Source organism: Periplaneta americana, chromosome 2, assembly GCF_040183065.1.
Source record: "Periplaneta americana isolate PAMFEO1 chromosome 2, P.americana_PAMFEO1_priV1, whole genome shotgun sequence".
Lineage (NCBI taxonomy): Eukaryota > Metazoa > Arthropoda > Insecta > Blattodea > Blattidae > Periplaneta > Periplaneta americana.
This window is the reverse complement of record NC_091118.1, coordinates 97,221,803-97,238,239: the sequence shown is the minus strand read 5'-3', so window position 1 is coordinate 97,238,239 and position 16,437 is coordinate 97,221,803. Positions and strand designations below refer to the sequence as shown.

Genomic DNA, 16,437 nt, shown 5'->3' with positions numbered 1-16,437 from the left:
ATATTCTGCACACTTTGAGAAGAACATAGCATCTTTGTCTTTATTCGCGTTGCGCGGAAGTGTTAGAACTGCCGCAGTGTCCATTTTTAAGTAGTTAAAAAAATTAAGAGTGACAAACCAACAGGTGAAAAGTGGTCTGATGTTTTTCAACTCATTTTTAAGTAGTTAAAAAAATTGGGAGTTTTGTGACAAACCAACAGGTGAAAAGTGGTCTGAAACTGTTTTGAGAAACGTGACCGAGGAGTTTAATCATTTAACTCTAGGCTATCAATTTAAGTTTACCATATTTATCGTATGTCCACTGACAGTAATTTTATTGATGTTTTTGCATTGAATGCATCATGTATGAGGTAGCCTATATATTTTTGCATTTTTTTATAAATGTTTCCCATCCATGTTTCACTATGAATGTCACAAGAATCTTTGGAAAAAATTTCTTTGGGCAAGGATGGAAAATTAATCTAAACCTTAGTTAATTCCATTGTCACTGACATAACATATGAAGAAATCCAAGGTCAAATTAATTTATTTAAGGAAAGAATGAAGTATATGTAATACCTGAAATATTGTATTCTAACAGATAAATTGTCTAACAAACAAAAGCCCATTAGGAAAGTATAAAAAATTAGTAATAACACATTCCAAAACAAATAATATAAGCATCATCACTGACGTAACCAAAATAAGACATGTGTTTGCACACTTTATTATTTGAAGTTATATTATTCAATTAATGACTATTTAAAAAAAAAATTAAAAACAGCATGTTCATTGGAAACTAGTCCACTTCTTAATCCTATATTGCAGAGTTTTTAATTAAGTTTGTACTCTGTGCAGCAATTTGAATTTGTCATTGACGCAACTAATGGTGTCACTGATGTAACATTATTCATAAGACTGTCTCCTTGAACTAAAACACTCCCCTATCATTAACTGGGAAAGGATGGTTGATCTTTCTTCTGATGGAATTAAGAGGGTCCATATTTCGTTTTTTTTATTGTGGCCATTGCCAACCTCTTCGACATGGATGTAAAGTATTTACAAACACTTCACAGTTACACATATCTGTCATTACTCCTGGATATGGCTTTTTATCATATGAAGACATTATTACAAAAACAGCCCTAGTCATTTTTAATGAAATTGAGTTAAGGGGTACTAGTTTAAATGTTTATAAACTCCAAAAACGGCCCATGTCAAGTGTAATATACACAAGGATAAAACACCAGTTGAACGGGATTAGCTGACACGTGTTGTTCCTTTATTTTTTATTGGTCTCCTGAAAAATAGCAATTTTGACAAGGGTTGTTTTTGTAATAATGTCTTCATAGGCCTATGTAATTATAACAAAAATCTTCTTTTGTAATTGAAATATCGGTATTGGTTTCTGTAGCCAATGGATTAATCTTGCTCAGGATAGGGACCAATGGCGGGCTTATGTGAGGGCGGCAATGAACCTTTGGGTTCCTTAAAAGCCAATAGTAAGTAAGTAAGCCTCTTCATTGCTTAATACATTTTTTCTTTTTCTTGAAGAAGATTAATGTCTTTGAATTTCACAGGAATATCTTTAGAAAATAGACTCACAACACTGACAGTCAGAGAAGTGGGACTTTTGCTCTATATTCTCATAATGACAGTGAATTTTCTTTTGTGCTTTTTCCTTTGATCCATTTTTTTCCCCTACAATGGTTATGCAATTTCTGCGTCCAAGTAACATATGAGATACTGTATCACTGTTATAAAATTCTTTCACAATGTTATCAGTTTCTGTTTCTTTACTTCTGTGCCTTAGTACTGAGTAATTTCATGTTGTATGATTTATCCGATAAGCAAGTTGTAATGTTAAAATTGAAATATATCGTCTATACTTACTAGATAAGTATAGACGGTATATTTCAATTTTAACATTGTATCTTAGTACTGAGGTTTCAGGAATGACAGGTAGCCTATGTTCATTTGAAGTGCTAACTTTTTAATTACAGCTGCTTTCTTTCATGTTAGGACGTACATTCTTCATTCTATTTACTGAAGGACTTCTCATTTCGATAAGAGGTCTGGGTAACACCACTTGTACTGCTTTCACCAGGTGGGCCATTTATAGACATCTTTACTGCTTGTTGCTTCTTCCTCATTCGAATTTTGCTGTTCTCTACTTCTTTTTTCTTTCTGGAAGGAGTTCACTTAGCCTATTCGAGATTTATTTTGTTATTCATTGTTCTTCTTAAATGCTTCTTTCTTCTCGACACTCATTCTTTCTCTGTATTTCCTTGTTCTTTCTGCACTGGTTTTACCCATTTTCAACTGTGAAAAATGTTTTGCAATATTAAAAACATGTCACTGACACAACATTGACTATAATGATCAAAGTTAGAAGAAACTTTAAGTGGGATATGAAGTTGTGAGCTGATGAAGGTTAAATATATATGATACATAGTTAATAGATGCATATTGTAAACTCGATGACAAAATACTGGCACAATTTTCTTGATAAAATTTTGTATTTGATTAATCACATTGCATATTTTTTCGATCTTTCATAATTTGTGTCAAACTTACAACAAAATAAAGCCTACACTGTTTAATTTTGTTCTACTTACAGGTGTGAAGATGACGAGCAGATCAGAAAGGGCTGGTCGATCAAAATGCAAAAGTCCCTCAGTTTCACTTATCCCAGGTTTGTATCGAAACACTCTTCTTCCTTATGATTGCTTTTATAAACCATGAAATGAATAAATTAGTTTTAAACGCAAACAAAAACACATGTTTAAGCATACATAGAATGATACTTTAAGACAGTAGTTTTCAATATTCTTTTCGTAGGATAAGGACAAATTAAAATAATGAAGTTGAAGCAAGCCATGTAAATCGTAATAAAAGTTATCTACCGTAGATTGTGTGTGTGACGTATTTATGCGAGTAAGGTGGGAAATTAATAAATCTTGCATATGATGAACAGATATTAATTTTCTACATAGGGCTAATCATTCAACTAGACTAGTTAGAAAGCAGCAAAATATTCAAGGAATGATTTTGTTGCTGCTGCTGCTTCTTATTAGCTATTATTGTTGTTGCTGCTGCTGCATTTTTTGGACCATAACACGCATTTTTTTTTTTCTTAAAAAAAGTCTTAGTAAAATATACGAGGTGTGATATACAAATTAAGGTACATTTTTTAACCATGGACATATATTTCACATAAGAGTTTTACAACTTGATCCTCTTCTGTATAAAGACGCTTATTCCAGTGGTTTTGCTATTGTTGGAAACACATAAAATTTAATTCTCTCGAATTCTTGTAAGACTCTTATTGTATTGTTTTTGATGTCTTCAACAGAATCAAAACGTTTTCCTTCCATAACACTGTTTAACTTAGGAAACTGTCAGAAGCCACTACATGCTAAGTCTGGAATAAGATGGTTGAGGAAGCAATATAATTAATTTTTCAGCCAAAAATTGTATGATTGGCAAGGCAGTATGACTTGGCTTGTTATTGTGGTGAGAATCCATCTGCCATTTTTCTCATGCCTCTTTCAGTGGACTGTGCTCTTCAGATGTTTCAAGGTTTCCAAGTAATTTTCAGTATTTACAGTATCAGTAGAGACAGATCGAATTCCTAGTGCACCAATTTTATTCTTTGATGAGCACATTCGAGCAACTTGAAAGAAATTCTGAGACAATTTTCCTTCTGGTCATCAGTAAGAAGACGAGGAATGAACTTAACTTGGCACTGACTCATCTCATGTTTAACTTGTTGGTCAGGATCTATTGTACAGAACCATAAGAAAGATCAGTACCTACTGCAGTTTCTGTTAGTGTGACATGTCTATTTTCTCTAATTATGTCACCAATTTCCCCTATGTTATCAGTTGCAGAAATTGATGGTCATCCTTTGACCAGGATCATCTTCAAGTGAAAATCTGTCATCCTTAAATTGTTTAAACCATTTAAATACTGTCTTTTGTGTCACAGCATTTTCACTGTAAGTGGTTTTCATTTTTTCATGTATTTCTTATGCCTAAAAACCAAGATTGAAACTAAACTTCATGTTCGCACATTGCTCAAACTGGGACATCCCGATAACATGAACACAAAAAAGCTGGATATGCAAGAAAAGCTGTTTATGACTAGGCGACAGGCTAGGAGTTGAAGGTAAATAGCTTCACCCTCATAAAAACTTTTCTGCTATTTCCTAATTTACTGTAATTTTTTATCACACATAGTAACTGCGTCTTACGTTCTGAAGGTCTGTCATTGCATGCCACTGAGACTGCTACTGTCTTCTTCTCACCTCAGAGCAAGACTACAAATAGTATATAGAAATCTGCTGTCCACACCCTCAGTTTATGGGTGTATGTTGGTCCCAGCAAGTGAAAATTAGTCTTTGGTTACATATCTTTTTTCCCTATCTGTTTACTGTTCCAAGAACTGTGGATCCAGTTAACAGCTGAAGGAGAGCTGATAATTGCTTGTAATTCCACGTGTATTCACTTCTATGATGCTGTAGATAGGGTGACCAAGACACATACTATTTTTTTCAGCCAGTTGAAGTGCCCGGGAGGATTTTTGGGAAAATCAGAAAATATACTCCTTTTTTTTTTAGGGTTTCATCAAAAGATTCACTTAAAAATCTAGTGCCATGATTCATATATACTGAACACAGATTGAAATCTCATTCCTGATATTGATACTTTCAACAGAATTAAAAGAGATTTTGTCAAATGATGTTTGGTGTGAGTACTTTAAGGATGCCCCAGCTATTGATTGTTATTCTGAAAAACTGACAGAATTCTTCTTCTGTATTCCAAGACATAATGCTGAAGTTGATGTGGTATTTTCTTTGACAAATTCTCAGTAGAAAAGAGAGAAGTTTCAAATACAAACCATAAAAGCACATCAATGTTCAATACAGCCAATATCGAAACATTTAAAGTGTGTTGAATTTCATTGTAAAAAAAATATTGCATGAAAATAGCATTTTTTAAAGTCTTGGTATTTAAATAAAAATTCAGATTTAGTTGGTATTTTTAGTGAGATGGAAAATGAATGTGATATGAACTTGAACTGTAAAGATAATGTTGATGTTTAACGAGATGATTATAGACAATGTTTGAAAATATTTTAATTAGATTATATAAGATAAACCTGAGAATTTAAGAATGTAAAAAGCTAACAAAATATTTTCTAATTTCGTAGCATTTTTAAAAATGATTCGAACACACAGATCATCTCATTCAGCCAACAGTATGTTGCATAATAGTGTATTAGCCAAGTTAGTAATAGATTTGTAAATTTGGGAGTGTTAGTTTTAACAGTTGTTGGTGCATATTGTGTTAAATCATTTAATCAAGGGTTTGCTTTTACGAGAATGTGTTGGAAGATTGTTAGATATAAGAATATGAAAATTTTGTAAGTAAAACTGAATCGTTTAGGAACCATGTGTCTAGAATTTAGGTTTCTTTTAGCTTGACAATACTGTACTTGATACTATTTAATGTTATCTTATTTTTAATATTTGTAATTTTGTAGTCTCCTTATTTATTTAGTAGACTGAAAGTGTAATTTTGATCTAAAAGAGGAAATTCACAATGCTTCGAAAATTGGCTCTAACTTCATCTTGCAGAAAAGATAGGTATGAGAAGGGTATCTTGCTCATTGGGGTTGTTACAAACAGCTAAATCTTCTTGACTGGTTAATGATTGCCTGAAACTGCAGGGTTAACAGATGATCGAAATTGTCACTTTTTTCTTGTGTGAACATATCAAGCATACATATTTCACAAGCAGAGGTGTTGAGCTGTATATTACCAATATTAGTTGCAGCCTTTGTGACAATAGGAGGTGAATATTTTTGTTGCTGTTGGTGCTTTGTATTTAAACCTGACAGTGACTCAACTAATGCATTTTCAACATGAATTTAGTGTCCACTTTGCTGTTAAAACCCTCCTGTTAGCATTTGGCAGACAGGAGTTGTAAATTAAAAATCTTTAGAATGATCCACTCCACTTAAACATAGAGTAGATTATAAAAAATACCATGTGATAAGAAAGGCTTTCGGCATTAGCAATGCTGTTAGTGGACAAAGACTGTATCATTTCCAATTTCAACCACTCTCTTCTAGCAAAGAATGCAGAATGGACCTTATTTTCAAATAGGAGTAAGTAAGTGTTTTGAGGAAAATATTTAATATACATGTATATTATAGTTTATTAAAAAACAACCTCCTGAATTTACAGGTTGCTGAAAAAGACAAGGTAAACAAAAATAGGCTACAATAATAATGGGCATAATAACTTAGAATTTAAGTATACTTGCATTAAATGTTGGAAAAAAAAAAAGACTAAATTAATATGAAATCAAAGATCAAAATAACATTTAAGTGTTACGTTTAAAAATTATTATATAAATGATTTTTTAATATATGCAAGAACCCCCCAATTGCAATGATAACAATGCTTTTGATTTTATTAATGGGTAATCTTAAGCTTTTCCAAATTTCCACAAAATAGCGTGATAGTCCTGCATGCTCCCACAATCAATCCGAAAATCTACATTTCGCTTAGCTTGTATTTGGCTTTATACTGTGTGATTAGTTATGCTTTTCACTGCGCGTTTCTATGAATGAGCCCCCACTTGTTTGCCGCACTGGAGGAAGTAGCAAGCTTGCTTGCTTGTTAACCTTGCTGACAGTCACAGTTTCAGCGCAGCTTTTCCTGAGTGTGTGTTGTGTTGTTTGTTTCTTAATTCGACAGTGTACATAAGGTGTATTATGTCTCGTGAGTTTTCAGTGGCACAGCGTGTCTTTATTTCTGATTCATATGTATTAACTCAGCTTGTGAAGTTCGAAGACTGTTTCAAGAAAGATTCCCAGGTGTAGACGCTCCAGATCTTAAGACAGTCCATAATCTTTATAGTAAATTTCAGGAGACTGGAAGTGTCCAGCCTAAGAAACCAAAAAGGCAATGTAGGATTCTCACCGAAGAAAGATTACATGACATTTGTAATTGTTTAGAAAATCTCTTCGTCACTTTGCACAACAAGTGGAAATTTCATATGGGTCTGTGCATTGCACTTCAAGCCTTATAAAATAACTGTAGCACATGCTCTTCAGCCAGATGACCCCATATGTAGGCACACATTTTGTGAGTAGATTCTGGAAAATGTGTACAATGGACAAATAGACCCACATTTAATATTCTTCTCGGACTAGGACTGTTTCCACCTCCATGGTTATGTGTGTACTCAAAACAATCGTTGCTGGAGTACTGATAAACCTGACTTTGCACATGAAGTGCCCCTCCATGATAAGATCAGTGTATGGTGTGTCATCAGCGGTGAAAGAATCATAGTACGAATTTTTTTTTTTTTTTTTTTTTTTTTTTTTTTTTTTTTTTTTTTTTTTTTTTTTTTTTTTAGAATACAGTTGATTCTGTTACTTATGTGAATACCATACTAACCCCTTTTTTCAGAGAATTAACTGACAGGGAGCATGATCATGCATTTTTTCAACAGGACTCTGCCACTGCTCACACTGCGAATATTTTCATGAGAGAAATTCACAATGTGTTTCCACAAGAGAGTTATTATTAGGGATTTGTGGCTCCCTCGGTCTCCCAATTTAACAGCCTGCGGTTATTATCTCTGGGGTAAATTAAGAAATGCCGTGTACAAAATGAACCCGCACACCATACAAGAACTCAAAGATAATATTCGACAGGAAATTGTCCGGATTTCTCAAAACGAACTACAGCAAGTGATGAATAATATCCTAAAGAGATGCCAGAAATGTGTGAAAAATGAAGGCGGGCAGTTTCAACACCTCATTTGATAATTTGGTAAGTAATGAGTCTCTTAAATTTGTTTGTGTATTGTTGTATGGTTGGTTTGTTTTATTGTTTTACCCCTCTGCTAATCACCAAGACCTGGCTAACAAGTGGCGTAAATTTGTGTGTGTGTGTTGTTGTATGGTTGGTTTGTTTTATTTTCTTTGCTGCTAATCACTGAGACCCAGCTAACAAGCAGTGTAAATTTATTTGTTACTCCTATTTGAAAATGAGGTCCATTCTGCATGGTTGGTTTGTTTTATTGTTTTACCCTCCTGCTAATCACCGAGACCCAACTAACCGGCTAATGAGAGGTGCACTCTCTCATAGACAGAACACTCTGGTGGAAAGCAAAACTGACTGATCTGTAGTAATCCAATGTAGGCTCATAAATGCTCCCCTTTTCGTTGTTCACTTTCTCAGGTTGACCTTTATGATGTTCAAATGTAATGGTAGGGTCGAGGATATAGCCTTTAGAACTATTTTCTTTAAAAGTGCTTATGTCAGTTCTATGGCAACTACCATTAATGGCAAGATCATGATCTTCATAAACGAAAAAGTCCATTTTCTTAAGTTCTTCAGATATGAAGGAGAGAACACAATGGTGGTATGAGTTTCTGAGAAGTTTGCCATGCGGACAGGACCCTAAGACATGGGCAAGTATTTCTTTCTCCCTGCTGCAATGTCTACAGAGGTTAGAGTCCAAGGATCTGCCCAGCACAGAGCGAATGGCAGAAACATTGGCTAACATATTGAGGGCCTCGCACCATTTCTGATCCAAGAGTTAATAGGTGTGTGTTCCTCGTGGAGTTCTACTCCAATTCCTACCAGGCACAAAATTCACACTGTCGAAGTTCGTGGGAATTTTTCGGAAGTCATACAGATTCCTGTGTGGATTAATAATTTTAGATATTTCTTGTACCTGAAGAGACTTCGAGTATAGTGAACTTTCATTTTGAGGATTTCGAGTGACCAGTGCATAAACATTACAAAATTTTAAATTGATGTTACAAATGCTGATACATTGAAGAAAGACCTCCCAAAATGATTTAAATAGGTCAAGTCCTTCACATTTTTTCTCGGAATATATCATGTTATCCGGTACATCTGTTGGTAGCTGTAATATTTCCTTATGGGACCTTTTTATGATTTTGTCAGCATTGTGTAAGAATTCAGTTGGTATTTTGTTAAATTCAGAAGTAATAAATGGATGTATTAAAGGAGGACAGATGGAAGTGAATTTTTGATCTGATTTTAATAGAGAGGAAGATGCCAGTGTATGTAGTTGTGGATGGAATTTTTTCATAATCATAGTTGAGTTAAATATTGAGGAATCTTAATATGTGACAAGATATAATGAACATATTAAACGCTATAACCAAACCCTACATCACATCAAATTACGCAGAACATATTATCAACAATAATCATGACTACAATAATATAGAAACATATGGAAATTTTACACATCACACCAAAAAGTTCACAGTTAAACATCTTAGAACAATACGAACTATATAAACATACAATAACATACCCACAACATATACTTAATACACAATTGCAGTTCAATACCCACATATTATTCAATGTCATGATACGTCATAGCACACAAGCAACCAGCCCCCACCATAAGAGCAACACACCCACACCCCTACAACTGACGAATGCAAATCGCAGAATTCAAGATCACCAGTAGTTCAGGAGACACTGATGAAGACGCAACATTGCGTCAAAACGGGCTGTCTGTCCAAGGTATATAACCTTTTTTTAAAAAAATTTTAACACTTTTTAACGTGTGACTAAACAATTTTATGTTTTTAACAAAGTGTTAACGTGAACTAGAATCAATGACTAATAACTAATCTCATGCGTAGTTACATTTCATTAGTAATTCAATTTTAAAAGGAAACCCCCTTTCTCGTATTTTGTTACTTATTTTTTTCTATTGCTGTTAAATCTATGTTGCATGATTGAAGCCTGTTTTGAGAATGTAAAACTTATAGGTATGCTGTAAATTAACTGCAACCAACTGAATACACCACGAACTGCCACTACTATAAGTGGCAGGTGGCTGGTGATTGCACAGGGAAGACCTATGGTTTGTACAGGGCAGATGTTAAGTAGTGGCAATATTTATGAAGATTAAATTAATCATTTGTGTTTTTTAATATTTTTATCAGCAGAAATTGTTGGAGATTCTTTTATATACATGGTTGGGATTGCTGGAAATTATATAAAATACAGTCAAACCTCGATACAACAATTTTCTGGGTTATTGTTTTGAGGGGTTATGAAATTTTGTCCAAATTTATGTCCTGAAAGAGAATATAATAGAAATAAGTATAAACAACATTACATAACATTTACTCACCATCATATTATCCTACTTGACATACAATTTCATTTAACATTCAGGCATTTTTTAAAATCTGTAATTGTATTCGTTTTTTGGTTTTGAAGTTTCCAGCAACAAATGTTTCTAATTGCTTCAAGCACATCAGATGGTCTGGTTTGGTGGTATATTAGAGACATTAAACTACTTCAAGGTCAATATCTTCTGCTGTCCAGTTTCTAAGTGCTTATGTTTAGGGTTAATTTTTTGCTTTGAATACTGTTCTTTATTTATTTGCAGTTTTTTTTTTATGAATGTTGCGAGTGTTGACTGCAAACCCATAGCTTTTATACACTTCAGTCTGCGTCAGTCTCCTATCAAAAATACTAAATGCAACTGTAACACTGGAATGTGAAAAGTGCCAGGTGATCAGAAAGACAGTGGCAGAACCATAAAAGCAAATCCTGTTAAGGGTCGTGTGTTCTCAAAGCAGGTAAAGTTCTATTGCAACACATTCCTTACACAGAATACCAAGATCAGATGAAAGGGGGTAGATGAAATGATGGGAAACATCTTCAAGAGGGTGATACCAAGTGAAAAGTGAAATAATGAACACAAAAATCAAGTAAATTAAAATAATATGTAGGCTATTATGTTTTTATCATTCCATCGGAATTTCTCCAAACTTTGACCATCATTGTAACAATGGATAAAATATTGAAAATATAAGTAATATGCCGGAACCAATCAGATTTATCATTTCACCAGGGTTTATTGTTACATCAGTTTTCATTGTACGGAGGTTCGAATTTGTAATTCTTTTGTAATTGGAGTACTAAGTCAATATGAATATTCCTTTCCATCGTCATAATTAATATTAAATATTCAAGGATTATGGTAAAGGTGTGAATAAAAAGATGATTGACTGCATTACTGTAAACATTTTATTACTGTGGTAGCATGAGAACCATTATTATAAACTAGCCATACCTGTGCACTTCAGTGCACATATAAGAATAGCTGTTATTGACAAATCTAAATACAGTTTTGTAATTACTTAGTGAATAATAGCTTTTTATATGTTGTAAGTCGTTTGCTCCTGAATCATTTTCAAAGTTGTATTTAAAACTATGAATTTAACTGTTATTATCATGCAGTACTTCCTGGAGTTGTTCAGTCAGTTGTACTTTTAAGTTTGATACTATATTAGACATAACAGATAATTAGTCAATGTCTGAAATAAAATATACTTGTAAGAACTGAGGGCTCTTACTCTCAGCTGGAAGAAGACTTCCAATTAAATGATAAGCCTATGCTTGAACTTTAAATGTTGGCATAGAATTGACTGTATGTATTTCTTTTGGACCAAACGATGCCACTTGAAATAAGGTGTTGTACTGTTAAAGCGTGTGTTGATAATGGATGTATTCCTGTAAGTAAGTTTTTAAATGGTAGGAGAATAAAACGTTTGACATGTTAGTTAATTGAAATAGTATTTAAATAATTAAAATATGATCATTTTGGTTCAGAGAGCACACATTTTGTGCGCGGATAATTCCTTTAACATGTTTCTTAATTGTTATTATATGCAAATAATTAAAATAGTATCTTTTGTTCAGAACATCCATTTCTGGTGCAAAGATAATTCGTTCAACATTTTTCTAAATTAGTCTTGAATGCATCTCTTAATAAATCACTCCAAACTGATGTCAATATAGTGTGGATTATGTAAGAAGATAATTTTTTAGAACAGAAAAGTGGGTTATTTTACGACGCTGTATCAACATCTCATGTTATTTAGCGTCTGAATGAATTGAAGGTGATAATGCCGGTGAAATGAGTCCAGGGTCCAACACCGATAGTTACCCAGCATTTGCTCATATTGGGTTCAGGGAAACATCAGAAAAATCTCCACCAACTAACTTGCCCTGACCAGGATTCGAACCCGGGCCTCCTAGTTTTGCAGTCAGACGTGCTAACTATTACTTCACAGGTGTGGACGATGGCCTTAACTCCACCAGAGTAAATAAATAAGTTATTTTTTTTATGTTGACATCTCTATTCATTAAATTCATTTATACATGCTTTAACATCTGTGTTCATGTCGCGTTTCAGAATGTATGGGTATACCAGTAGGCCGTATTTACTCTTGTTGAGTTCCTGTTTCTATTGTGGTTGTAGATGGCTTATGTTCATGTAATTGATTATAGATTTTGATTAATGATTTTGGTATTGATGTTTGAGGCGGTGATGAATCATTGCATGTAAAATTTCAATCTGGCATTTGCATTTGTGACTAAGGAAAACCATGAAAAACACCAGTCAGATTTGTTGGCCATGGGGTTTGAACCCGGGACCTCTCGAATACGAATCTCGAATGCTAATCTGAGCCAATTCGCTTGTTATGTATCACTGTTTATGTAAATAAAAAAAAAAGCGAAAATGAATGTGATACATAAATATTAATTTAAGAAACACAGGAAATGAATATGGGTAAATTATGAGTGCAAGAACGCTATTTCGTGACACTTTGTAAATGACACAGCTCCAGTGAGTTCAATGGTAAAATACTAATTTTTACTCTGTATGTATTTTTGGTCCAGGTGAAATACTCATCTTCATGATAAAACTCGTAAAAATATTATAAGTTCTGTGGACAAAAAGAAATTGAAATGTATAAAATTAGAATATTTTGTGTGAACCAAATAAAGTTTAATCAAATAATACAATATTGCGACAATATCAAGTTTTCTGTGTGTAAGGATGTATTTTATTCTTACCTCAGTCCTCGATTCACTCATATGGCATATAACATTATGTCCATCTAGAGAAACTACGCTTTCCATTGGTGAAAGAATTATCCAGATCGGTTAAGTAGCCTCTGAAATTACTTCATACAAACTCACAAACATTCTCTGTATATAAATACTGATAAACATTTATATATTCGCATCATAGAATACAGTAAGTATATCCTTATAAAAATAGTGTTAAATGAATATCTTCGGATTGTTGTGCAAGGCTGCTTTAAATAGACAGTCATTTGTTTTCATTTCATTATATTAGTCTGAGGCGGCACTGGTAAAACACATTATTATTTTAAAACTCGTATATCTCGTTAAATATGAGTCCTATCAAAATTTTTCATGGAATAAAGCTTATTGGAAACTGTTTTTAAAGAAACTTTTGTTGTGTAACATTTTTCATAAAAGTCAATAATAAGCAAGATATTTCGATTTAATTCAGGTCTCCTTTAAATAAAATATTTTGAATGCCTATAGCCTAAAATCTAAGTTGGAACTAATTTAATTTATATACCAATTTTTAGTCGACCTGGTTGGCGAGTTGGTATAGCGCTGGCTTTCTATGCTCAAGGTTGTGGGTTTGATCCCAGGCCAGGTCGATGGCATTTAAGTGTGCTTAAATGCGACAGGCTCATATCGGTAGATTTACTGGCATGTAAAAGAACTCCTACGGGACAAAATTTCGGTGATGCTGATATAACCTCTGCAGTTGCGAGCGTCGTTAAATAAAACATAACATTTTAACATATACCAATTTTCTTAGAAATCAGTTCAGCCATTATCGCATGAAAAGGTAACAAACATCCAGACAGACAGACATACAAACACAAATTTAAAAAATGCTGTTTTTGATCTCAGGATGGTTAATTATGCATGTTAACACCAATTATTTTTGGAAAAGCGAAAATTATGAGAAAAATTTTGGTTACAGATTTATTAGTATGGATTAACATTTTATAGTTTTGTCAATATACTGTATTTGTTTTACATAAATACAACTGATAGTGATTTGCAACAAATTTTAATTCCAGTAGTGTGGTCAAATATGTTTTCCTTTCCTAAATATAATTACTACAGAGAAAATACTAATACTGTACCTTTGTTGTTCAGTATAAAATATATTACTTATTTCATATGAAAGCGAATGTTATATTTTTTAAACATGACTCGTGTATTACAGTTTACTCAAAATTATAAAACCTCATTTCTGTAGTGTTCGGGAAAAGTGGCACAAGTAAAAAATGTTAATTTTACAGGAGAAGGAAAAAAAAAATGTCTTCACACTGGTTTATGTCGATTTGATTTTCTTCTGTATGAATTATTGTAATGGGAGAAATACTTATGCCTCTTTTCCCAAGCGAGCAGATGTTCCGTAAGTGTTGTCAATAAATTAATAAAAAATGTTTGTGGAAACTGACTTATGCCACTTTTCCCAAGCACTGCAGAGTTATTCTTAATAACTTAATTAGCATCCAGAGCATTCCCAAACTGGAGCACTGCACATGTTTTAATATTCTCTTCCAATATTCCAAAGCGCCTGTCTGTTACAATCACATTGTACCTTAAAAAGAAAAAAGAAGAAGAAGATTCTGCATTAGACAGGCAACCATACTGTTTGCAAATAAATGGTACAAAATTTAGTAAACATTATGTTTTTTAGTTTTAGAAGTATTAAAGTTTCTACAGTGTCTACATTTTCAGATTTCAGTTGACTTTTGAAAACACTGTATTTACAAATGTAACCTAACAAAATATAGTACGTACCTTCACAACCACTGAGAAATATAATTTGGCCAGCATTTACTTTACTTTATTATGATTACTATTTGTCGAAAGATCAATGCCTGGGTCAAACAAATCCAAGTGAGCAACAGTTAACCAATAGCTGGAATAATTAAAAAAAATTCAGAATTTGAAATTCACTATAATATGACACAGTAGTGATAATTCGTGATTATTTTTATGTTTCACTGTTGGGATACCATTTCGCAGTTTAATGCGATTTTTTTGTCTACAGGTTTATTAATTATAACATCTTAATTCCTGAATATTAATAAAAATCCTTGAAGGGGATTCCCTCATTGAATTTAGTCCAGGGGATTTACTCAATTACCTTTGCTGCAGTGCAGGTACAGAGTCCTGAGGTTCCTCTCTCCTGGTTTGCTGAAGTCAGTGTGTGGTCTACTTATGAGGGAAGAGTTTAAAGTCAACCTTCATACTCATGCCACAAATGCCCAGTGACACGTGCTGGAACTCACAGGGTGATTGTCTGAATACATTTATCTCAAACTACCACAAATATGTTGAAAATCGCGTGGACATCCAGGCTGATTCTGACCTGCAAGAGAAGTTCGATGAAAAGGGTAGGTCGTGTGTTCGACAACGTTGGACTTACACGAGCCAGTCATCTCAGAAACAATTGAAACAAGTGTCTGTGGTATGTGACAAACTACAGGCTGACAATACGACAATATCTGATGCAGTTGAAGTATGGCTTGACCTGATGGAAAGTCATGAACTTGAGCCATACAGGATGGCCATAAGCGCGAGGTTCAATGATACAATGGAACCTTTCCACTTGGCAAACATGATGGATCCATGATACAATGGTTGGTACCTGATATCAGATGAAGAATGGGTAACAGAGCAATACTCTGAGTTCCTGACTGGAGTTTTGGCATTCACCATCGAGGACACTGATATATTACCCATCTACCTTATTCCACGAAAATGCAGTCTCAAAAACTTTACGAAGTAAATGGTGAAAAATTGTGGGCCAAAAAAAAACTGAAAAGAGGTAAACATACAACCCAACGGATTTTGCTCATTTTTCTGTGTTACACACATGTACAGCCAGTTCCGCCACAATTGAAAGACTTCTCTCATTTGAAATCAACTGGACAAAATTGCGAAAAAGATTGGGTGTGAATAAAGCCCAGAAACTCATCAGCATATACTGGTATCCACGAAACAAGAATCCTTGCGAGTGGGATTGGTGACTTGTAGTTAGTGATTAGTGACAGTGCCTATATTGAAATTAAGTGTTGCCTTTGCCCATGTATGTCAAATAAAAATATATATTACATTTTATTTTCCGTTTTGCAAGCTTGTTTGAAATATCTGATATTCCATTAATATGATTTAATTATTACATTGGCTACTACTTTGTAAATTCTAAGAATTTTTGGTGGGTTTTTTCGGGTTGCGGAAAATCATGCCAACTCTGGGCAATAAGTCACAAAGGGATTGAAGCATTTAATAACTGTTTTGTTAATTATTTTATTTTCATATTTCTTTCAAATGTTATAAGGACTAATTTTGAATATTCATAATGTAAAACAGTACTTGACTGCACCATTCACCCAAGTGTTCCCATTTATGATAAGTGATTAAGGAACTATTGAATATGTCTGAAATTGTAGGCATTACTATGTCTTGTATTTTCTGTATGAGTAATATGTTAATGTTATCCGGGCCTT

General features: G+C 33.6%; 1 protein-coding gene across 8 annotated transcripts in view; it reads left to right on the top strand.

The window, feature by feature from the left end:
* Positions 1-16,437, top strand: part of LOC138694448 (E3 ubiquitin-protein ligase RNF4-like) — a 40,790-nt gene that overhangs the window by 9,254 nt on the left and 15,099 nt on the right. For 5 of the 8 annotated variants that reach the window (XM_069818167.1, XM_069818163.1, XM_069818166.1 and 2 more), the window contains one exon: positions 2,600-2,674. In XM_069818167.1, the coding sequence (XP_069674268.1) occupies positions 2,608-2,674 (67 nt within the window). In that variant the 5' untranslated portion in view covers positions 2,600-2,607. Of the gene's footprint in view, positions 1-2,599; positions 2,675-7,713; positions 7,832-16,437 lie in introns of all 8 variants that reach the window. The other 3 variants (XR_011330931.1, XR_011330933.1, XR_011330932.1) reach the window with 1 other exon arrangement.